At 52.4% G+C, this 24010-nt stretch overlaps 1 protein-coding gene across 6 annotated transcripts in view; it reads right to left on the bottom strand.

Annotated features, from left to right (window-relative positions):
* Positions 1–101: 101 nt before the first annotated feature.
* Ogdhl (oxoglutarate dehydrogenase L) overlaps positions 102–24010 on the bottom strand; it is a 27679-nt gene continuing 3770 nt past the window's right edge. For all 6 annotated transcript variants that reach the window (XM_015995642.3, XM_006976727.4, XM_076544344.1 and 3 more), the window contains 22 exons: positions 23539–23743; positions 21703–21873; positions 16787–16889; positions 16302–16417; positions 16009–16163; positions 15103–15249; positions 13026–13116; positions 10527–10706; positions 10222–10350; positions 8698–8877; positions 8025–8177; positions 7318–7420; positions 6719–6847; positions 5704–5854; positions 5323–5450; positions 4000–4178; positions 3714–3785; positions 3507–3632; positions 3329–3401; positions 1904–2067; positions 1603–1757; positions 102–927 (listed from right to left, as the gene is read on the bottom strand). In XM_015995642.3, the coding sequence (XP_015851128.1) occupies positions 804–927; positions 1603–1757; positions 1904–2067; positions 3329–3401; positions 3507–3632; positions 3714–3785; positions 4000–4178; positions 5323–5450; positions 5704–5854; positions 6719–6847; positions 7318–7420; positions 8025–8177; positions 8698–8877; positions 10222–10350; positions 10527–10706; positions 13026–13116; positions 15103–15249; positions 16009–16163; positions 16302–16417; positions 16787–16889; positions 21703–21873; positions 23539–23742 (3033 nt within the window). In that variant the 5' untranslated portion in view covers position 23743 and the 3' untranslated portion in view covers positions 102–803. The remainder of the gene's footprint in view (positions 928–1602; positions 1758–1903; positions 2068–3328; positions 3402–3506; positions 3633–3713; positions 3786–3999; positions 4179–5322; positions 5451–5703; positions 5855–6718; positions 6848–7317; positions 7421–8024; positions 8178–8697; positions 8878–10221; positions 10351–10526; positions 10707–13025; positions 13117–15102; positions 15250–16008; positions 16164–16301; positions 16418–16786; positions 16890–21702; positions 21874–23538; positions 23744–24010) is intronic.

The following is a 24010-nucleotide window of genomic DNA, read 5'->3' as shown; positions in this document are numbered from 1 at the left end:
TGCAATCTCCATGGGTTTGTTTTTCTCCCTCCTCATTCTCCTTCCCTCCCCACACCAGCCATCCCTCCCCCAGCTCTGCAGTATGAAAGGAGAACAACACGTCTTTCCCAAGCATGTCTTTATTCCTCTGCTCTTTGGTTTCCTACTTTGGTTCACACAAGTGCGCTACATCTCCCCATGTCTCCCAGTGAGGTTGAGCCTCACCTGCTGTTATTGCTGAAATCTCTACTTTTTTCAAGACAGGGTTTCTCTGTGTAGCTTTGTGCCTTTCCTGGAATTCACTTGGTAGCCCAGGCTGGCCTTGAACTCACAGAGATCCGCCTGCCTCTGCCTCCCGAGTGCTGGGATTAAAGGCGTGCGCCACCACCGCCCGGCATTGAAATCTCTACTTCTAAGAGCACAACAGAGAGCATCTCTTTGAATCTATGGATGGAGACAACAGGATGGATGGTAACTAAGACAACCAGGATGGTACTGACTAGAGACAAGACCACTACAGAGAGAGAGAGAGAGAGAGAGAGAGAGAGAGAGAGAGAGAGAGAGAGAGAGAGAGAGAGAGAGAGAGAGATATCCAGAGAGGTCAGCAGAGGGGGTGGAATAGAGTACAGAGTACATCTACAGCCCCTTCATTTAAGGAATGCTAACTCTTGGTCCTGACCGATTCTGAAATAACAGAGACCAAAGCCAGGCTTTGGTCCCAACTGCTACATGAATGTGGTTCGGCTACATGAGCGGTTTGTCTGGGGCCCCCAGAGTTCCCAGATAACCTCCCTCAGCGAGACCTGAGCAGGTCTGGCCTCGTCCTAAAAGGTCTTGCCCTCGAAGGCCTTCAGGTTGAAGGCAGTATCCAGAAACTTCCTCAGCGACACCAAGTGAGCGTTCTTGTTTCCAGTGGCTGGCGCAGCTGCTGGGTCCCGGCCAACATACCTGGAGGAGGAGGAGAGTCAGCTAAGGGAAGGAGCCGGGCTAGCTGCACACACTCTCATTCTAGAGCTGCAAGGTCAAACAAATGAGGAAGACTGCCTGCCAGGGCGGTCCTCTCAGTGTGCTGTGAACCGACACAGCGGGGAGACGCCCGCTCCGTGGCCAGGGAGACAACCATCACGCCGCACCCCAGAGACTTGGGGAGCAAACACACTTTTGGCTTTTCCATGTGGTGGCCCCATCATCACAAAGATGCCCACACTGAGCATGAGGGGCTGCCACCTGCTAGGCTTCTCAGGAGGCTGGCTTGCACACACAGCCTATCCCGTCACTCTCTGGCAGAGGGGAGGAAGTACCAAGGCTAGGGGCTAAGGTTAAAGGGGGAAGATGTGGGTCATTCGGGAGGGTCTGTAGTTTGATCTGGGCTGCAGAATACTTAGGCTGACTTCTCCTTGAAGGTCACACTGGCAATACCCGCAACCCCGACAGGGAAGCTAAGCTGCAGACAGGGAGCTCAGAGCCTGTAGGGACTCAAATGCCTGGCAGAGAAGGGCAGAGGCTGGTTCTGGATGGCACCACCAATGAGGCAGGAAAAGCCAGTAGGGGGTTCCCAGGCTCAAGAGCCAAAGGCAGGCTAGCGGAGGTGGGAGGTAGATTGTGAACCCTCCAGCCCAGTACCATATGGGCCGGGAGCGGCCAAGGAGAGTCATGAAGCGAGGACTGATGTAGTCGTAATAGCCCATGTTCTTATGCTCTTCCTGACACCACACCAGCTCGGCACCCGAGTACTTCTCTGCCTCCCGCATGATCAGGTCAAAAGGGAATGGCGAGATCTGGGGATACAAATGGCACAGTCAAGGAGGGACAGCATGCATGTGCAGGGCCTGCTCTGTGCCTCACCGCCCACGCACTGCCCAGAGCCAGAGGCTGGCCGGTGGAACTTGTCCATCACGACCAGTGCTCAAGAGACCCAGCCAACCTGCTCCAGGCGTGTGATGGCCACGTGCTCCTCCAGGCCCTGGCTGCTGCGTTCCTTTACCAGGTCATAGTACACCTTTCCTGTGCAGAAGATGAGCCGCTGTACCTGCCCAGGAGACCGTGCAGCGGGGCCATCTTCTGGAATCATCCGCTGGAAGGTAGTTCCTAAGGGGTAGACCGGAAACCTCAGGGGTATCGGCACCAGAAGGGCAATGGGACGCTCAGCACCCCAAGCATCCATGGGCTCTTCCTGGCTACTGAGCTTATTCACATCAGACTATTTACATCAGACAGCTTTTGATCCCAATGATGGAATAAAGGGCAGATGATACCCTGTGTTGCCACAGGGAGAGTAGAGACAGCTCCGTGGACAAGAGCAGAGCTCTAGGAACACAAACATTCCAAGTGTGGGGTACAGGAACCAGGAGGAGCCCCGAGGGACAGAGAGGGTAACACGATGGACCCATGATAGCACCATTCTGCTCTGGATCTGTCCCCTCCAGTTGTGCCCACATTACACATGGCACTCGGCCTCCATGTGCCAAGGTGAGAAGCTGGTGGGAGGTCACTGTACATTCCTCCTCCCTTAGCCCTGCAGCAGTCTCCATCTCCCAGCCTTGGCCATTTCTCCCTCCCGAAGTCAAGCATGCTGCCAAACTTCTCAGGAAGCTACTATGGTGTTCCGATGTCACCACAGCTCAAGTGAGGACCCTGGGACACAGAGGGCGACTGCTGCTGGGGAGGGCAGAGCTGCCCATCCATCAGGGTCCGGTGACACTGTGGAGCTCTGATGGCCCACTACAGCCGCCTTTCCACGATGGACACACACAGATGAAAACAAACAAACAACCCCTCAACTATCCATGCTGCCGAGGCCCTGACTGGCTAAACCTGGTCCCGACACTACTACTCAGGTTTCAGCCAAGACAGAGCTGCTCTGTTGGCCACAGGGCTTCATTCTTGTGCCTCCCCAATACCCTACCAAGTCACACTTCAAGTCCTCATGTGCTTCACCTGGTCCCTGATTCTCAGGTCAAAGAAGCTGAGTGCTTTGGGGAGAGCGCAACCAGATTCCCAGCAATGTTTATTTAGTTCACGAGTGAAAATATAGTGAGTGAGTGATACTCAGTACTCGGCAAATCAGACACTGCTCTGCCACTGTCACGCCTCTTGTTGGCCCTTACTGATGGTTAAGAGAGCCACACAGTACTCAGACACCTTACTCCAAGTGATCTGATCTAGCCAAGGTGCCAATCTCCCAATGCTGTGGTGGGTGAGGACCAGGACTGGAGCTGCTGAAGGGCCAATGAGGACAGCCGGGGAGACAGGGGAGCTCCAGGGGCAGAAAGCACACATCAGCCACCAGGCCTCACACAGATCACCATCCCAGTGAAGGTGACCCAACAGGTCCAGATAAGGCACCTACCGGACACCATCTGGTCAAAGCTGGACTTGGCATCGGGGTGCCTCAGCAGGGACTTGGGTGTGAAGACAATGAGCTGGAAGGTAAAGAGCCAGCTGCTAGCAGCCCCTCCCCAGCCAGGGCTCCCCACATTCAACTCTTGCCCTGTCGCCGCCGCGCTAACGGGCTAGGGGCAGCTCACTGGCTTGCGGAAGGGCAGCAGGATCTGTCGGCGCAGCACATGGAAGTAGCTAGCTGGTGTAGAGCAGTTCACCACAATCCAATTGCAGTCGTAGAGCTGGCTCACCTCGAAGTCCTCAGTGAACACCTGCAGCGGATACTGGTGGCTAGGACTGGCACTCTACACCTAGGCTCTACTCCTCACATGGGGACAGCAGGCAGCACTCACTGGGTAGGCATCGGAGTCGTCATTGCTCATCTGCAGGAACCTCTCTGGCCTTGCTGAGGAGTGCTCTGGACCCTGAAAATACATAGGTGACCCAGACCAAGACTGCAGAGACCCCAGGCTTGGGGTGCCTAGATGGCTCCAAGGGGCAGATAAACCCTGGCTGTGCTGTTCCCACCTTGCCCACAAGTCTGGCTCACTGGTTCCAGGGACCCGGAAGGCTCTTCAAGGGACCAAGGAGTGACCCTGCCCCCGCCAGGCTAGGCCCGCCAGGGCCTCCAGCCCTCACCATGCCCTCCATGCCGTGAGGCAGCAGGAGCACGATCCCATTGTGCCGCACCCACTTGGCCTGGCCAGTGCTGATGAACTGGTCGATGATGCACTGGGCTGTGTTGTGGAAGTCACCAAACTGAGCTTCCCAGAGGACCAGGGCGTTGGGGCTGGCCATGGCGTAGCCCAGCTCAAAGCCTGGGCAAAGGACACCGAGACAGAGTTCAGTGCAACGTCACCAAGCAGCAGTGGTTGCAGTTAAACCCAGCCTTTCCTCCCTCTATGCTCCTGGTCCTAACCTGGCCTTCCTGATAGGCCAGAGTGAGCCAGGGGCTCATTGGGCCACAGAGGCCTGGATGTGTCTTCCTGGATGTGGAAGCATGCTTTTCTTTGTTGTTTTTGTTTTGTCTTTTTTTTTTTTTAATTTTTTTTAAAGATTTATTTATTTATTATGTATACAGTATTCTACTTGCTTGTATGTATGCCTACACGCTAGAAGAGGGCACCAGATCTCATTATACAGATCTCATTACAGATGGTTGTGAGCCACCATGTGGTTGCTGGGAATTGAACTCAGGACCTCTGGAAGAGCAGCCAGTGCTTTTAACCTCTAAGCTATATCTTTCCAGCCCCTGTTTTGTCTTTTTGTTTTGTTTTTCGAAACAGGGTTTCTCTGAATAACAGCCCTGGCTGTCCTGAACTCACTTTGTAGAGCAGGCTGGCCTTGAACTCACAGATCTGCCTGCCTCTGCCTTTGCGGTGCATGCTTTTCTTACACCATATGCTGCCATGATCAGCCTTATGTGGCCCAGGAGCCAAGTCTAAAAACAACTTGGGGACACTACACAGACCATCCACCAATAAGACCCCTGAAAATATGGACAAAGCTCCTGGAAAGGGTAGGCACAAGCCCAGGTGACTCCCCACATGTGGGGTGAACCCCAGGAAGAGGAAGTGAAAGGGCAAGTATGCTGGCTTCAGGTAAGCTGAGAGGAAGCATGTCCTTATGGAGTCAGGCTCTGGGGTGCAGGACAGAGAAGAAAAGATGGGCTTAAGACCATGTAGGTCAGGGCCAGGCTTAGCACCAGGCAGTCAGTGGCTCCACACTGCTATGGACTCTACTGGACTTTCGTGTCTGGACCCTCTGTGTTTGTATCCAGGGAAAGGGTTTAGGTGTCAGAGAAAACAAAGCAAGCATCTCCTCCCCCTGAGATGCCTGCTAGACCATGTGTGACATGATCTCACCTCCCAAACCGCTCTAGAAATGGTCATCTTAGTATCTGTCCCCCTTCCCAATCTCTGAGATCACCTGCCCTCTCAGACCCGAAGGCACCCCACCCACCGAGAACTCCATACTCCGAGAGAGAGCTATTGCACACGGTATAGGGTGCCTGGTCCGGCCACAGGTGATTCATAGGGACACACGTCCTCCGGTCAACTTCCTGGTCATGAAGAACATGGTGCCGGTGGCTGGGGAGAGAAATTGGGATAGGGACAAGAACAGGTAGACTGTCATCTACTCCAGACCTGGGCAACAGCAGGTAGACAAGTCCTATTATTGTCCCCAAATAAACCTATAAGGTCCTGTGGAATGGTTATACCAAGAAGGATTCCACAGCAACATGCTCCTTCCCTCCTCTGTATTGCTGAGTTATGAAATCCATGAACTCAATAAAGACATGACCAGCCGGGAGGCCAGGGCCCCAGCCTGCCTCAGCCTCACCTGAAGGTGCCCCTCTCCACATCTTGGCCACTGAGCCGCACATGGATGCCCTCCTTTAGCAGTGAACCGAAGGCCATGTACTCTGCCAATGCCCAGTCCACCGTGCGCTTCTTGGTCATGTCTGCACGGCCACGCAGGATGCGAGAGAGGCCTGTGGGAAGGGGACCCGAGGAACTGTCCTGGAGGACTACAGCACCAGCGCCCTGGGGTGGGTGCTCAATGAGAAAGCAAAGGCTGTAGGTGGGCTCCTGCGGACTCTCCTCCCAACCTGCAGCCACACCAGGGCTGATCTGGGCTTCCTCACAAAGGAGGAAGCTGTAATGTACTGGGTCAGGGTTCTCTCCGACAATCCCATGGAGGACTGTCCCTGCTCTCCAGAAGAAGGGGCTAAGGTTAATGCCACACACCCACCGAGAGCCTGCAAGGTGGGCAGAGCTCAGACTAAGCCTCAGTTCTATCAATGGGAGAGAGCTGTGCTCCCAGACGCTATCTGGAGGAGATACAGACATCCTCCTATAGCCATGAGGCCCCAAGCTTCTCAAACAGAAACTACAGTGGCCACAGCTAAGGGGCTAGAGTCAGTGACCACCTACTAGCCAGGCTCACAAGCCAGGAACTCATGGGGCTATCCCCGGGCATGGTCCTGGGCAGGGGCACACCCATGTTCTCCTTGCCAGCATAAATCTTCCTATGTTCCAGGTTCTTCCCCTACACCCTCCACAGATGCCCCGCTTCCCTGTTCTCCTACATGGCCCACAGATACACTAGAAACCGCCTTTGGCAGATTCAAGGTACCAATCTAAGACCACGCCCTGACACCCAGTTGTAATGTGGTGTCCACGAATGTCTAACTCCCCACATCCAGTGAGAGAAGAGCAGTAACATGGGAAGGGGCCCACATGAGGCTCTGCGAGCTGAACCAGGACACCAAGAGGCTAAGCAGGGACATGCCACAAGCTTTGTCCCCCACTTAGGATCCCAACAAATCTCCCTGCAGGGTACACTGTCAGCTTACCTGTGTGGATCTTAAAGTCCTCCAGGGGCACAGAGCTGGCCACATTGCCGATGTGGGTCAGCATGTCCTCAGGGATGCCCGTGGTAGGGCATGTCATGCTCTTGGGCTCGCCATCCACATTGAAGAAGCCTGAGGGGACAGAATCCATGCACACACTGGCGGTGGGACTTTTGACACTCCCGGTCAGTTTTCTGTCCCAGAAGAGAAATTCCCCCTGAGAGGCATCAACATATACGCTTGGGGCCTGCCACAGCTCAAGAGCCACAGCTGTGGCTCCTACACCTGCCCAACACTCCCCTGGACCCTGGGGTCATAGCTGACCCAGCTTTGCCCAGCAGAGGGGCCCTCTGAGTGGACACACCCAGGACCTCCCACCCCAACCCCTGGTAAGTCCTAGGTGGACACACTTGATCTAACACCACCTCCTCCACGTTGGCCAGCCTCCACCTGCAGGAACAGGTCACACCTGCATGACAGGACTGAGCCTCAGCCTCTAGCTCTGTAGTGACTGCCCTTCCAGAGCCACCACAGTCCTGTTTCTGCCGGTGCTTGAAGGAGGTTCGGTGGGGGAATCACTGAGCCGCATGCGCCTCACTCACCAGGCCAGGGGGAGTCCAGCCAGTGCTTTATGTGCAGGATCTTCTTATCCTTGGACCTGCCATATGCCTCCTCACAGATGCGGTCATATTTGGCAATTTCTTCCTGGAATCGAGAGGAAGGTGTGGACAGACACTGACATCTTGGGCATCTAAGAGGGTCAGTCGGTCCAGACTCAAAAGCCCTGGTCTCCGTCACCAGGTTCTAGAACTCTCTTGGTTTGTAGGGATGCCATGGTCAGAGCCCTAGCAGAGTTCAGAGCGGTCCTAGACAGACACTCCAAAGCCTGATGAGCCTGGAGCATGCTCAGTCTGATCCAGAGGACAGCGCAGAGGCTCAGACCTTGTTTTCAGAGGTTCCGTCCAGAAAGGCAGAAGGGCTAACATGTCCATAGACAACTTCCGGCATGATCACAGCGGAAGGGGCCCTCTTAGAAGACCCTTACAGGACATCCCCATAGAAAGCCCCTTTCCTGCCTGAAACTTGGTTTCTCCCCATCACAGCACACACCCGGCTGCAACCATATCCTTAATTCCTCGTGCCCTGTTAGAACCAGGAACTTTTGGAAACGAAGGACATCAGCTACTCCTTTAAATCTTCAGTGTCTAGTACCAGGCTGATGTCATCTCTAGCCATCCCATGTCCCCAGTCTGTCCATCTGAGATTTGTCCCAATGCTGTCCCAATGCCCGGATGTCCCGCCTGCCTACCTCAAACTCCTGTAGAGTGACCGTGCCCTCGGCAATGAGCTTGTCTGCGTACTTCTTCAGCACGGGCACCTGCTTGTGGATCTGCTTGTACATGAGCGGCTGTGTGAACATGGGCTCGTCCATCTCATTGTGGCCACGCCGGCGGTAACAGACCTGCAGGGGCAGTCGGGGGGGGGAGGGGGTGTCGGTCCCTACTACAGTAGGCTGTGTGCGCAGCTGCACACGCAGGCAGGGCACCATCTGAATGATCCACTCTGGCCTGTCACTGAATGAATGCTCCATGCCAAAGCCTTGGCACAGATGGTTCTTAGTGACACGAACTCTCCTTCTAGAAGCACTTCCAGCCCTTAGTGAAGATGTGACTGAAGATCTAACCAGCTTGGCTCATCAAGATGGGCCTTCAGCAGTTTGCCGGCCCCAGCACCCTCAAAGATACCAAGCTTGTCCAGCAAAGCAGAAAGGGCCCCCATCCCTGCTCTAACCCCAGTACCTCCAAAGGCCACTAAGCCTGCTCTGGCGCCAGCACCCTCAAACACACCTGACTGTCTTGGCAAGGCAGGGATGGGCTACTCACCCCATCCTTGGCTCCAGCACCCCCAAGCATACCCAGCACAGCAGGGATAAGCCATCCACCCCACCCCTGCCTTGGCCTCAGTCAGTACCCCAGACCCACCAGGTCCACAACAACATCTTTGTTGAAGGTATTCCTCCACTGAGCTGCCACACTGCACACATAGATCACAGCCTCCGGGTCATCCGCGTTCACATGGAAGATGGGTGCGTTGACCACGCGTGCCACGTCAGTGGGGTAAGGTGAGGAGCGAGCCATTCGGGGGTCTGTGGTAAAGCCAATCTGCAAGGGCAAGAGAAGCCAGATGTGCCCCCGCTGCGTACTTTTTGTTTGTTGTTTTTGGAGGCAGGGTTTCTCTGTGGAGCCCTGCTGGCTGTGCTGGAACTCACTCAGGAGAAGGAGCTGGGGGAGGGGGACTACTGGGGTACCTAGGACATACAGGAGACACGAAGGGGTAATAGAGAATAAGTCCTTGACCAGATATGACCGCAGTTGCTACGGGGCAGCAGGAAAGCTGAGCCGCGTTTCTACCAATCCCTTTGCTTCACGGGTACACTGGCCCGGGGGATCTGATCGACCAGAGTGACTCTCGAGCTTTGGGCAAGATGTTTCAGCTCCCAACCTCAGTATCCTCATCTATAAGGCAGTCTTATTAAAGTCCTGCCTCCCAGCAAAACTCAAGAAAGATTAAACGCTGCTGCAAATGAGGCAGAGAACGCAGCGTTTCTAGCTGGTATTAACCTCAGCTGCCTGGGAAGAAAGGAACATGACGGCCCACGAAGACCAATGTGCTGAGGGGAGCCCAAGGTCACCCACCGCTCCTGCACTGCACCCTCCATCCTCGCCACCTCCTCTACGCTGCTGCAGATGGCTGTCTCCAGGGGCCTGTGAGATTCTTCTTCAGGACCCCCCTCCCATACAAAATTCTGTAGTCTTTGCACAGAATCTGTATCTGTCACTATACCGTTAATCATATACCTAACACAATGTAAATAATATGGAAACAGTCACTATACTATAAACTTTAGAGAACAAGAACAACAACAAAAAGCCTGTGTGTGTTTTGTACAGGTTTAATTTTTGTTTTTTCTTGAATACTCGTGTGCATGTGTGTGTGTGAGATGTTTGGGTTCAAACCCAAGGCCTGCATATCTAGGCAAGCACTCTCCTTGGATCTTCTGAGATGGATCTCACTATATAGCTCAAACTGTCCATGAACTTTCTATGTAGCCCAGTGCTGAAATGACAGGCAGGTAGCACCACACCTGGTCTGAATATTTTGGATCCATAGTCCATTGAGCCTATGGATGTATATTCTCCAGGTACAGCGGTGTTCAATACATGTATGTTTGTTCATACATATATGTATTTGTGTGTGCTCAATACATGTATGTATTTGTTATGTAGCTACCAATTTCTCAGACCAGGACACAGGGCTGGGGGTCGGGTTCCCTGCCTGAGGTTGTATCCCGAGCTAGGTAACATGTTCTCTACCTGATGTCACGAGTGTTGAGAATTGCAGGGCAGTGGGATGAACACCAGGGCTGGCTCCCTTTCCCCACCAATCCAAGAAGCCTGGTCTTCTAGGAATGGGCATGCAACCTGGCATGGAGCCCACACCCTTACCTGGTTGTTGACCACAACATGCACTGTGCCATTGGTGGTGTAGGAAGGCAAGTCACTCAGATGGAAGGTCTCATAGACGACACCCTGGCCAGCGAAGGCGGCATCCCCATGGACCAAGATGGACATGACCTGCATAGCAGGGTATAAGCCAGCAGGATCCCGTACCCCAGCCTATGAAGCCCACCCGACTTCCTCTTCTATCGAGACCCAGGATCCATGCCCTCAGTATCCAGTCTCTCAGAGCCCTGCTCTCAAAAGCTGACCTTCAGATGCCACCCTAACCCCAGGGACCCAGACAAGCTCACCTTCCTACCCTGGGCATCCCCACGGTAGAACTGTTCTGCCTTCGTCTTTCCCTGTACCACAGGGTCCACAGCTTCCAGATGGGAAGGGTTGGCTACCAGCGACAGTGTGATGTTCCTGTTGGTGACACGGTTGATCCTCTCATGGTACATGCCCAGATGGTATTTGACATCACCAGAGCCCTGAGGATAAAGGTGGGATAGGATGAACCTAATACCCCCATGGGGAATGAAGGGCAGCTCATGATAGTACTGAGCCAACCTGCCAGGCTTCTTGGAACATACCAGAGCTCAATGGCTACCTTCCTCCTCACACCAATGAAGTCAAAATGCAGAGAAGGGTTGGAAGATATTTTAGGATCTAGGAGTAGAGAAAGCTTACCTTCGAAACAATAGAAAGTCCCTATGCAGTAAGGCGGCTAAGCCAGGACAAATCTGCCATTAGCAAGGGAGAGAAAATCCAAGCACCCCAAAGGGGAAACCAGCTGATAAGTCACATGTGGGGCAAGAGCTAACTGCCCTCAGCGCGCAAAGTGGCTTTGCAAACTAGTAAAGGGACGTTCCAAAGTCCCAAGAAAAATGAACAGAAGCTGTGGAGGGGGCTTTACAGAACAACCACCTCAAGAGATTCAAAATACTTGGTTCATATCAAAAAATACGTTAAAAATGGGGTTGGGGATTTAGCTCAGTGATAGAGCACCTGTCTATCAAGCGCAAGGCCCTGGGTTCGGTCCTCAGCTCTGGGGAAAAAAAAGAAATGTTAAAAATAAATCATTTTGCACCATCCAATTGGCAAAGAAGGAAAAATCAACAGAAGGCGAAACAGCCATGGGAGGCACATGCTGTCCGCTCTTTGCCCAGGTTCCTGCACTTCTCAGACACCACCTAACAGCTACAGCCACACGCTCACTAAAAGGGTGAGGATGCTCATGTCAGCAGGCCGAGCTCTGACACAGAACACTGCAGCTGCAAGGAGCCAACAGACCGAGCGTCTTATGTGCTGACGTGGAACAGTGACAACTTCGTTTGTGTGAAACAGCCAGGTACCTCTAGTTCCCCGAGCTGCTCTCCTGGCTCCTGGACAAAAATCCATGTGTCTGCAGAGAACACACCCCACCACAAACGTAAGCAAGCACACACAGACACACCACAACAATGAAGTCTCCTGCACTTGTGTCTATTCTATGGAGGAACAAAGGTTTGAAGGTGGCTGCGGGACATGAACAGGATGCAGGGAGACCCTGGGCTAGAAGCCAGAGGTGTGGGCCCTGGGCCTACTCTGGCACCACGTGTCAGGTGTTCTTGGGCCGTTACCTTAACCAACCAAACACCTGTGCGGGAGCGAGGGCTCTGGAGACAAAGCCCCTCCCTTCCTTCCTCACTCTTGGAAGAAAACAGATGCACATGTAGACATGGATGGACACATGGGGTTGCACACAGACAGACAGACAGACACACACACACAGACATACACACACACGGAGGCTAAAAAAGGTCAGATGCGCATGTAGACACGGATGGATACATGGGGTTGCACACAGACACACACACACACACACACACACACACACACACACACACACGGAGGCTGAAAAAGGCCAGAGAAGAGACAAAGAGAACAGAGAGGGAAGGGAAGGACAGACAAGATGTCCAGATCAGGAAATTCCGGCAGAGCCCTGAGCGAGGCAGAGGAGAGAAAAAGGGGCAGCAGGGCTGAGGGCTTGGCACGGCCAGGAGCCTCAGTGGCGTGCAAGCCACAGGGTGGGAGCAAGAAGCATGTCCTTGGCTGGTTAATGGGGAGAGGAAGCCACCAGGCCCCTCATGCCTCTCTGGAGCCAACAAGCCATTCCAGGCTGATAAAAGGATGGTGGGTTAGCAACAAAACCTCAAAAGAGAAACTTCCAGGAACCCCACCCCACTCCCACTCTTCTCTGAGCCTGTTTTTCCAGCTGGAAATAGTGAGGTTGGCCTGGATTATCCCATGCAGCATCCAGTCCCAAAGCCTTAGTGACCTGCATGCATCCCAACCCCTATGACTCTTCATGTCCATCCATCTCCACAGCTGTTGGTCTGGAAGCTCGAGTCCCAGACTCTCCCAGCCCACCTCCCAAGGCGCCCACCTCCCAAACACCAGGCCCTCCTGGGGCGCCCCCCTCCCAAACACCAGGCCCTCCTGGGGCGCCCCCCTCCCAAACACCAGGCCCTCCTGGGGCTCCCCCCTCCCAAACACCAGGCCCTCCGAGGTGCCCACCTCCCAAACACCAGGCCCTCCCAGGGCATCCCCATCCCAAACACCAGGCCCTCCCAGGGCATCCCCATCCCAAACACCAGGCCCTCCTGGGTGCCCCCCTCCCAAACACCAGGCCCTCCTGGGGCACCCCCTTCCCAAACACCAGGCCCTCCTGGGGTGCCCCCCTCCTAAACACCAGGCCCTCCTGGGGCTCCCACCTCCCAAACACCAGGCCCTCCCGGTGTGCCCCAGGACTAGGGTGTATCACCAACCTCATCTGCTGCTTCCAGCTTGGGATCAAACTGACAGAAGATCTGCTCCAGGTCCTTTCGGATCACGTTGGCCAGCACATTCAGCCTGCCCCTAGGACCAGAATGTCCTGGGCTGTCACTTGACACCTGGTCACCTTCCTACATTGGCCAAGTCCAGCCACTCCCTTACCTGCCATGGGACCTATCAGAACTCTTCCTGCTGGAGCCCCAGTAAGGCCCAAACCGCCCCCCGGCCCCCCCCCCCCCCCCCGCATTCTGCTTCAGTATATACCAGGCACACGAATAGGTCCAGTCAGCCCGCTTCCTTCAGGCAGACTCCCTGCACATCAGTGGTTTAAAAAGCCTTCTGGGGAGAGGCAGGAAGCCACCAAGCCACCTAGCATGTCCCCACTCACTCCCCGCCAAAACTGACCCAACCCATTACGTTGGCACCTCCCCTCCACCATGCTTAGTCTGCTGAGGCGGCAGGGCTGCTCATATGCCCCTCCAGCTCAGGCCGCAGCAGCTGTCAGCAGGATAGGGCAGAGGGGACTCAGACTAGGGGGAAACTGAAGGGACAATGTGGCAGTCACGGACCAGATTCTTAAGCCCAGCCTGAACTTCCTATTCAAGGTACTTACCGCAGGGTGGGCACCAGCCTGATAGGAATACACAGGGGACTCGAAACTTTCTCCAGAGCCCATCAGCTTCAGGCCAACAGTGACCCCAAGCCTGACTCCCAGCTCCACACGAGTGCAGCAGAGCCCCCTTCCAGTCAGCCCCTTTCCCCCATACACACAGGTCCCATGGGCTGCAGGAACCCAAGGAACATTCCTCAGCTGCTCTGGACAAAGCCCTCCACAGCCTCAAGGTTACCACTCACACTGTGGAGGCCTGAACTGGCCCAGAATGGCCCCACTATTCAGAGAGCACTCCAGGCAAAGGTGTGTGGGGGGTAGGGAGGGTAAAACAGCTTGACCACACAGCTGCCATGACCGGCTTAGAGGCCCAGACACAGCTTCTGTGACAGGCTTCCTGGCAGGCCACACCCAGACATAGGAAAAGCCATAAGTTGACCCCACCCAGGGAGGCCTGTATCTAAGGGGAAATACCTGACATTCCAAACATTCTCTATACCCCTAGACAAATGTCAACTATTGAGGAATCAGGGTCTTGGACCATGGAAATCCCCTCACCCCAACCTCTGCTATGATAAAAACCCCACCCTGCCTGGGCTCGGGGCTCTCTGCTCTCATCGCTGCATGGGACAGAAAGACCAAGCTCCAAGCTTGAAATAAAGGCTCTTTGCTTTTACGTATGGGATCCGGTCTCCATGATGGTCTTTTGGGGGTCCCTGCGATCTGGGCACAGCCATCTGACAGATGTCTCTGTCTCCTAGGTGCCACCTTCTCCCGTTGCGCTAACAGCCTGAGACACCAAGTCATGTGTTCCATGCCATCTTGCTACTGGGCCAGCTCTGCCTAACCCCCCACCAGACACGGAGCATTTCCAGGCCCCTCAAAGGACTACGACAGACAAACCTCCAGCTCCCGGCACATCTGCCAGGACAGAAGCTCTCCACACCATGCATCTAGACTCCCTAAGGCAACGCATACCTGTGCCAGCCCAACCACAAGCAGCTTTCTAGATCACAACAGGGCTTTGTCCCAAAGATCGCAGGGAATGAAACTTCCAAGTCTTCATCAAGGGAAACATGGAGTCAACTTACACAGAGCTTCATCCCATCTCTACAGACCTATGTCCAAGATAGGCCAACTCAGGGCCATCTACTCTTACATCCCTGAGCACACGCCCTTGACATCCCCTTATCCAAAGGACTTTCCAGTAGAATGTGTCCCAGTCCGAGGTCCTGAAACTGCTGGAGAAAGCAGCAACATGACCAGAGAATCTGGTTGGGCCCTGGCTGCATGTGGCTTTGACCAAGTATCTGACTCTTGCTATGACAAACAGGCCAGACCAGGAGCCCTGAGAACCCATCAAGTCCCACCAATGCCCGTCACCCTGACTCCCACCACCCTCTCTCTCCTCAAGGCCTGGACAGCAAGCATGGATGGCAAGCGGAAGTCAGTGGTCCTACCTGTGTGGCATCCCCAGAATGACGTTCTCAATCCCCATCTCACTAGACTTGTCGATAATGGTCTTCAGAGCAGGAATCATGACCTCACAGCCTTCTAGGCCAAACCGTTTCTCTGAAGACCACTTCCTGGCCAGGAAGTCTTCAAACCTGTTTGGGGAAAAGGGATGAGAAGGGGAGGGTGGGGATTCCTGAGGGCTTTTCACAAGCACTGGGGGCTGAATGCCCAGGACACAAGAAGGACAAAGTCACCTCCCTCCTGGATAGTCCAGGACCCACACTGGACACCACGTCACACTCACCCAACAAGAAGAAGCACTTGGCAGAGCAGCTGGCATCCATTCCCAGACACCTTTTCATAGCCAAAGGCCCCCAAGAGGCCATCTTCCATCCCACCACCCTCCTGCTACTGTGTAGGCCCCAACACCTCTACCCTGCTAAAGTCTAAGCTGAGCCCATGGCCCAGCACTCAAAAAGTCAGCTAGCATCCAGCAGCTGAGCCAGGTGCACTTCCAGGCCCTGCAGCGCTGGAAGGCCCCTTCTTCCAAGTCACCGGTGGGTAGCATTCCACTACCCTGCCAACGGTGTCATCATACTCACCCACGCCAGGGACAATGCGGAGACAGCATTCTGCCATGTCATCCCCAGAGCCACACTCTTGTTATTTCTGCCCGTGTGACCTCTGCTGTAGTGTTTCTCTGGAGTCCCATCCCTGCCCACCAATGTGGCTCTGATGGTCCCACTAACTGAGCATATGGTCCTGATACTCCGCCTCAGGGCTTCTGCAGGCCTCCAGCAGTGGGAGCAAGGAGCCTGCCTTCCTTTGCTAGGCCCTGCTAGTTTCCCAGCTAGGGCACCAAGCGTGGCCCTCCAGCCATGCAGGCAGGCTGTCCATCGGGTGGTGCTGACCTCATGGAGCGCACCAGTCGGGCGAGCAGGGTCCGCTTCTCTTCGCTGGAAAACTGCATCACCCCGGGAGTCTCAAATTTCTGTCGGATCCACTGGCACTGCTCCACATCATTAATAAACATGAACTCCAGGCCGATGTGCTGACAGTAGGTGCTCTAAGAGGAACAGGTGGAAAGTCTATGAGGAACCAGCAAGAGGGGTGATGGCCCCAGAGTTTGAGACTAAAAAGGAAGCACCCACACTCCCTCCCTCCCCACTCGCTCACTAAGCCAGACATGCCTTCCCGGGCTCACCTCCAGGCGACGAATGATCTCTCGCAGAGAGAGAGTGTTCTCCGAGCCCCCAATGAAAGTCGTGGTGGGCAGCTGGAACTCCTTATCCAGATCAGCTTCCTGCAGGTCATAAAAAGCTGGAAAGGAGCCCAAGGCAGAAGAAGAGGAAACAATGAAGTTGGGTAAGGAATGGAGAGCATCCCAGCAGTACCCACTGCACCCACCCTTCAGGCCTATCTGGAAGCCCTTGACCATTCATCAGTGGGAAGAGAAGGGAGGATGTGCACCCACCTACTGCATAAGCGTGGGTGTGGACAAGTGGTGGACCCTACTGCAGGTGGGAACACAACCCACTTGGGGGCACTGTACAGTAATAACTGGAACAGGCAGAAAGAGCCACACAGAACCAGAGATATGCTGAACTCAGGCAAGGCTTCAGGGCCCAGAGACTCCTCACTAAGCCACAGCTAGTGACTGCCAGGGTGACAGGAAGTGACAACTCTTACCCAATTTGTCAATGGTTGTGATCAAGTCTGAAGGCACAAAGGAGTCCAGGTCTGCATCCAGGATGCCCAGGGGGTCCAGCTGGGCCACATGGTGGCCTCGGATCTGGGAAAAGGGGAAATAGCAAGGCTGGACATGTCTTTATCCACCCCACTTGCAGATTGAGAGTCTCAAGAGGTCACACATCGTACTGTGCTGTCATCCATGGATCCCCTGATGACAGACGGCAGGAGCTCCAGTTCACAAGCACAACACAGGGCGAGCAAAAATAAGCAAGAGCCTATACACTAAGTTAGACACTACACAACATTACTAAGTGTGAATTTCCAGAAACTCCCAAAGGGCCTGGCATACGAGCAAGGAAAATAAACACAGAAGTGAGGAAAATTCCCATCTGCTATTGTGAATCCACTTCCATGCTCTTCCATACATGCACTGGTGCGTGTACACACATAATAATAATAATAATAATAATAATAATAAATAGTAAAGAAAAAAGTAAAAGATTGATTAGAGAGTTTTAAAAATACATACAGGCGTTCGAAGAAATCACAAACTAAAAAGATTCCATGAAGCAAAAAAAATGATTGTACGTAGAGATGGAACAATATAGTAATTGTAAACATTGGATTGAAAGAAAAGATTTCAAAGAACCAGGCTTTTGAGGATATAGGAATTGTAAAAATTGGATTGAAGGACTAAGATTTCAAAGAACCAGACTTTTAAGGATATCTCGTTGATGTACACCTTTAATCCCAGCATTCAGGAGGCGGAGGCAGAGGCTGGCAGATCTCTATGAGTTTGAGGCCAGCCTGGTCTACAGAGTGAGTTCCGGGACAGCTGGGGCTACACAGAGAAACATTATCTTGAAAAACCATGGGGAAGAAAAAAGGAGTATCTTGTTTTGAAGATTTGACTTTGGAACCTTACAAATATTTTAATTATAAAACTAAATTAAGCCAGGCGCACGCCCTTAATCCCAGCGCTCGGGAGGCAGAAGCAGGAGGATCTCTGTGAGTTCGAGGCTAGCCTGGGCTACAGAGTGATGAGTTCCCGGAAAGGCGCAAAGCTACACAGAGAAATCCTGTCTCGAAAAACCAAAAAAACCAAACCAAACCAAACAAAACAAAACAAAAAACCTAAATTAAGATTTAAACATTAATAGTAAGATGTAACAAACAATAATATATTCACAGAAGCACAGCTATACAGAGAAGAATGATTCCATTTGGCCAATGGAATATTCTCTGAAGACGAACAGAACTCCAATGGAAAATTCATAAACTCTCCTATTGCCAATCAGCAGCAACAGTGGGAAATTGTTATTCTAAGACTGTTGTGTGTGGGCTATGAAAACATCACATAAGCCACCGCACTGGCATCTCTGAGAACATCCACTGTTGGCATCTTTGAAAGGAGATGGCGCCCTAAGATGGATGAGGTCAAGCCGTCAGTCCTACATTTGAAGTATACAGCTGCATCAGAATAAATCCATAATGCATGCTATCTTTCTAAAGAGCACACACTTCCCAGTACTCTTTAGAAATCACTGACAAGACTGATAGAGAACATTCTCAGAACTCCCTGGAAGCCTGGGTGGTTCTGGAAGGGGGAAATATACGACTATTCTGGTCATTTTTCTGTTGTGATAAAACACTGACCGAAACCAATTTGGGGAGGAAAGAGTAATTTGGCTTCCAGGTTACAGTCCATTATAGAGGGAAGTCAAGCCAGGAATCCAAGGCAAGAAGAACCAGGAGGCATAAAGTGAAGCAGAGACCAAGGGGCGGATCCAAGGACAGGAGGATCACTGCTCACTGCTCACTAACTTGCTCAGCTACCTTTCTTTTTTTTTTTTCTTAGACAGGTTTTCTGTGTGTAACATTCCTGGCTGTCCTGCAACTTGCTTTGTAAACTAGGCTGGCCTTGAACTCACAGAGATCCACCTGCCTCTGCCCCCGAGTGCTGGGATTCAAGGCAGTTAAAGGCGTGCGCCACCACTGCCTGGTTCAGCTACCTTTCTAACACAACCTAGGCCCACTGCCTAGGAGAGGCAGTGCCCACTGCAGGCTGGGCCCCCTTACATCAATTAGCAATTAAGACAATGCTCCACAGACATGTCCACAGGCCAATCTGATTAAGTCAATCCCTCAGTTGAGGAATTCCCGGGTGTATCGAATTGCAAACCGAAGCGAACTACGACAAAGACTGACTGAGGGAATCTTATTAGATCAGAGAGCAAAGAGGTGCTGACCACTGCCAGGACTGGGAATAAAGACACACTGTAAAGAGAGACACACGGGGCTGGAGAGATGACTCAACAGTGAAGAGCACCGGCTGCTCCTCCAGAGGACCCGGGTTCAATTCCCAGCACCCACATGGCAGCTCACCACTGTCTGTAACTCCAGTTCCAGGGAATCTGGCATCCTCACACAGACATACATGCAGGTAAAACACTAATGCACATAAAATAAAAATAAAAAGAAGAAAGGTGGGTATGGTGGTGCATACCTGTAATCTTAGCAATTGCTGAGGCAGGAAGATCGTGAATTCAAAGCCAGCCTAGTCTGTAGAGAAAGACTACTAAGGTGGGGAAGGAGGAGGATGACGACAACCTTCACTGGTTACTTAGGAAGGATGCACAGAACATCGTATTTTTGGAAATCAGTCAAAAGGAAAAATAAAGAGCTTCCTCTGATCTGTCTTTGCTATACCACGTCCATCTCGATGTAAGGGACAACGGGAGCTACCCCATAACAGTACCTCAGGGACAAGGGAAGCTAGGCAGAGAACATTTACCGTCCTTGGCTGCTCACTGCAGAAGTGCCCATCTCATCCCCACCAAGAAGCTGACTGGGGGAATCAAGTCCACAGTGGGTGAAGCCTCTGGTGCACCATACTCATTGACATGGACAAAGGGACCGGTGAAATGATACTATGTGGATGAAAGCAGCAAAACCCTGACTCAGAAAACCTCTACAGGAAAACCACAGCTCATTTCACAAAAACTGGCAAACACACACACACACACACACACACACACACACACACACACACACAAAGCGGGAGCAAAAGAGTGCAGGAGGCACATCAGTCACTGCAACGTTTGACTTTATTGTGATCCTGAATCCAGAGGATCCTGCATCTGGTACCGGCTAATTTAAAAAAAAAAAAGCAAGCCAGATATGGTGGTACATGGCTATAATCTCAGCACCTGAGATGGAGGCCAGAAAATGAGAAGTTCAAGGTCATCCTTGGCTACATGGCTAGTCTGAAGCCAGACATCCGGGCTACATGACAAAATGGCCTGAAGAGACAGCTCAGTGGCTGAGAGTACTTACTCTGCAAGCACAGAACTGAATTCAAACCCCCAGCACCCGCACACACAGCTAGGCATGGCTTTGTGTGCCTGCAACCTCAGCTAGCGCTAGTGGAGTCAGGTGGATCCCCAGAGCTTGCTGGCTCACTCAGCCAAAACAACGGACCCCTAGCTCAATGACAGACTCAAGGCAATAAAGCAGAGATGAAAAGAAAGACACCACACGGCCTGCTCTAGCCTCTCCAGGCGCGCACACGCGCACACACACAGGCTAGAACTAAGAACTACGCTGGGATAAGACCAGATAAAGGCCCGCACACAACATCCTGGATGTTACTCTCCATACAATATAGTTCCAGTTCGACTCTGCTTGTTCTTATCAAGATCAACCATGAGGTCACTTTTTGCCATCTTTCACCCAGTCAAGAAAACACAATGAACTGGAAGATCCCTTACTGGAAATACTTGGAACCAGCAGCATTTGGTATTTCACCCTCTTCTTGATTCAGGGATATTTACAGACATAATGAGATATGCTGGAGACAGGACCCAAGTCTAAACATGAAATTCGTTTATGGTCTCAAAAAAACCTTACATGCAGAGCTGAAATGTGGTTTTGTACAATGTTCTTAGGCTGCCTGTGTTTTGACTACGATCCATCACATAATATTAAGTGTGGAATTTTCCACTTCTGACGTCACATTGATCCTCAAAAAAACCTCAGATTTTGGAGTTCTTTGGGAGGATGGATGGATGGATGGATGGATGCTCGCTCTACTGGTATGACAGTTACTGGGTCCTCAGGCCAGTGAGAACCCCGACACCCAGAGGCACGGGGCGCCCAGCTAACTCAATTTCACTTTATACTCCCACACAGAGGGCGCCTAGTGGTTTAGAGCACATTGTTTCCATTTGCTAATGCCCCGGTGTTCCCAGGCCCATGTAGCAGCTCGCTGCTCCCTCCCCCCAAGTCTCTCCGGGACCCAGGCTCCCTAGCATCACCCCCTGCATGCCCTGCTTCCCTTGTGAAATGCCTTCTGCCACCAGTTCCCACAGAGATCCTCAGTGATTGCACCTGTCATGGCATCAACCCCAGAGCAGCCCTCCAATTAGTCCTGTTCTATCAAGAACATGGACCATCACCAAGACATGCTGCCAAAGACCAGGCCCAGCCTAGGGACCCAGTGTGAGAGAGTCCAAGCCTCCAGAATGAGCAGCTGGTGGGGGAGCCGTGTTTGGGAAATTATTAATTCATCCCATCTTCACTAATGAAGCTTCTGCTGTAAACAGTCCCTGTTTCCTGGAATGCCCAGACTAGAGAATGGTTACCAAGCGTCAGAGTGTTCCACAGTCACTTAACACTAAACATAATTGATCACCTACTAAGTGTTCCTCTAGGCACTTAGGGCATCCTTAACAGCATGAGGAAACAGACAACCAGCAAATATACTCAAAGGCTACCAGGGAGGTGCTTTGGGCTCTAAAGAGCATACGACAAAGACTGGTTCTCAATAGAAGTGACGTTAGAGTTCAGACCCCTGCTTCTATCCCGACTGCACCCTGCCCCACCCTCCTTGCCCACACCTTGACCGCTCTCACCTGGTAGGCACGGATCAGGGACTGTACTGCCAGGTGGTCCTCTACCAGCTTGCTGGTCTTGGTGCAACTTGAGACCGATGGCCTGATCTCTGGGATGACAGCTGGGGGCTGTGACTGAGCAGGGCCCACAGAGGCCTCCTTCCTTGCTTTCCGGAAGAAGCTGTCCCAGGACTGGGTAGGGAGAAAAAAGACCTCACCCAGGTCAGGAAGAGCTGGGATCCCCAAAGCATTCAGTGTTCTTGGGAACCATAGTGCTCAGGGCCCTTCCAGAGCCTCAATTCAGGGACCCCCTCTACTAGCCCAGGCCTTTACCCATTGCCCAGCTCTCCTAGGGAATGCAGCTTTGAGTGTGGGTTCAGCTATGAAGGGACTTCTGCCCTGAGGGCAATCTGTCCTTGCACACTGGGTTGCAGGTCTTAGGAGATGGTGGAATAGCCGGCATAGATCACAAGATCTATGTATAGGTGGTTCTTTTGAGATAATAATCCCACTACTGGTAATTTACCCACCAATGTACAAGTATGTCCAGATGTTCCCTTCAGGGTTATTTATAAAAATGGTGATGTCCAAACAACCTAAATGACTATCAATAAGCAACTGGCTAAATAAATGAAGGCAGAAGCTGGAAAGGTATGCAGTCTTCTGTGAGAAGGTACATTTGCTAGGATGGATATAGGACACTTACTACCAACACACAGTGACTACAAGGACATGCTGAAGAGGACGTGTGGCCCTGCTGCTTCACAGGGAAGCAAGAGCAGACGTGCGCACACAGAGATACTTCTGGGTTCTGGGAGAGTAACAGTGCTGTCCCGGAGAGGACTGCTGGCCGGGCTCCTGGGAGAAGCCTGTCTCACATGTGCCAGGGCTCAGGTCCCATTCTCAGCACAGAAAGACTGCTTCCCTCTGCTCAGTCCCATGTAGTGCCAGTGGGAGAATTCCTACAGCTAGCTGTGTGCACACATAGGATTACACTCTGCAGCACTGTTCATGGCAATTGAGACAAGAAGTGGACCAGAAGTCTGTTACTGGGGACAAGTCTATCACAAGGCATCCCTGTGATGGACTACTACGTAGGTAGAAATAAGCAATGGGCTCTTCATGTACTGACAGGGAAAGAGCTGAAAGACAGCCCAATGAAAGCCAAAGAACAAAACAGGATTGTTCCCTGTCACTTGTGGGAAAGAGGGGAAATTGTTATGTCTGCAAAAAGTTTACCTAAAAAAAAAAAAAAATCTCAGGTCGGGCGATGGTGGTGCACATCTTTAATCCCAGCACTCGGGAGGCAGAGCCAGGCGGATCTCTGTGAGTTCGAGGCCAGCCTAGGCTACCAAGTGAGTTCCAGGAAAGGTGCAAAGCTACACAGAGAAACCCTGTCTCGAAAAACAAACAAACAATCTCAGAAAGAGAAGAAAATAAGAATAAATCATGTAGTAGGCTGGGAGGGACCTCTTGACTTTTTATATTCCCTGAGTCTGGATCATGTGACTGTTTATTTATTGTCCTCCCATTTCTCCTTTAGTTATCAAGGGGTATTAGTTTATCAGATGACACATCCACAGGCATTTATCTTCTTCATTTCATCCCAGGGCCATCTGGAAAGAGCTCAGCATAACCTGGGAGGGCAGGTCTCCGGCATGCTGAGCAAGGCGTCTTCGTGGTCCTTCAGGTGGGCCACCTCCCACCACAGTTTCATCAGCATAAAGCAAGGAGCCTCCCTTCCCCAGACACACAACCGCACAGGGACTAAGACCATGGCGGATTCCCAGCAATCCCTCATCCCGCCATACACCCCAGCAGCTTCCCTCCCATGAAATGCAGAAGGCAGACGCCAACCTTGTGAACGCTCTGTGGATTTTCCAACCAGGCGAAGTACATCTCCTCCACATAACTGGAGCTGACTCCACTCCTGCTGCTTGGGATGGTGGTTGGCGGCCCAGAGGATATCCTGCTCCCACCAAACACTGGGATATCCCGTGTGGCCAGGAACCTTATGGCCTGCGGTCCCAACCTGAACGGCAGCAGCCTCAGCTGACTCATGCTGAACATGGGCAATGAAGAAGAGGCAATAAATCATAGGATGCAGTCAAGAGGAAGCTCAGATAGGTGTGGATTCACTCCTAGCATCTATGATCTCACTAGATGGTGGCCCCAGACTAAGGCAAGGTGAGGCAGAAGTGACAGACTCTCTTCCAGCTTCATTTCCTCGAGTCCTCCTCCAAAGGACTCTGAACCCCAGTGCTCCTGGGCCCTTCCCTCCAGCCTAGGCTCCCTCTCTGTTGGCCCCAGGACACTGCTACTCCCATAT

This window comes from Peromyscus maniculatus, chromosome 9 (genome assembly GCF_049852395.1).
Source record: "Peromyscus maniculatus bairdii isolate BWxNUB_F1_BW_parent chromosome 9, HU_Pman_BW_mat_3.1, whole genome shotgun sequence".
NCBI lineage: Eukaryota > Metazoa > Chordata > Mammalia > Rodentia > Cricetidae > Peromyscus > Peromyscus maniculatus.
The sequence above is the reverse complement of the archived record's forward strand: the minus strand, read 5'-3'. Positions and strand labels throughout refer to the sequence as shown.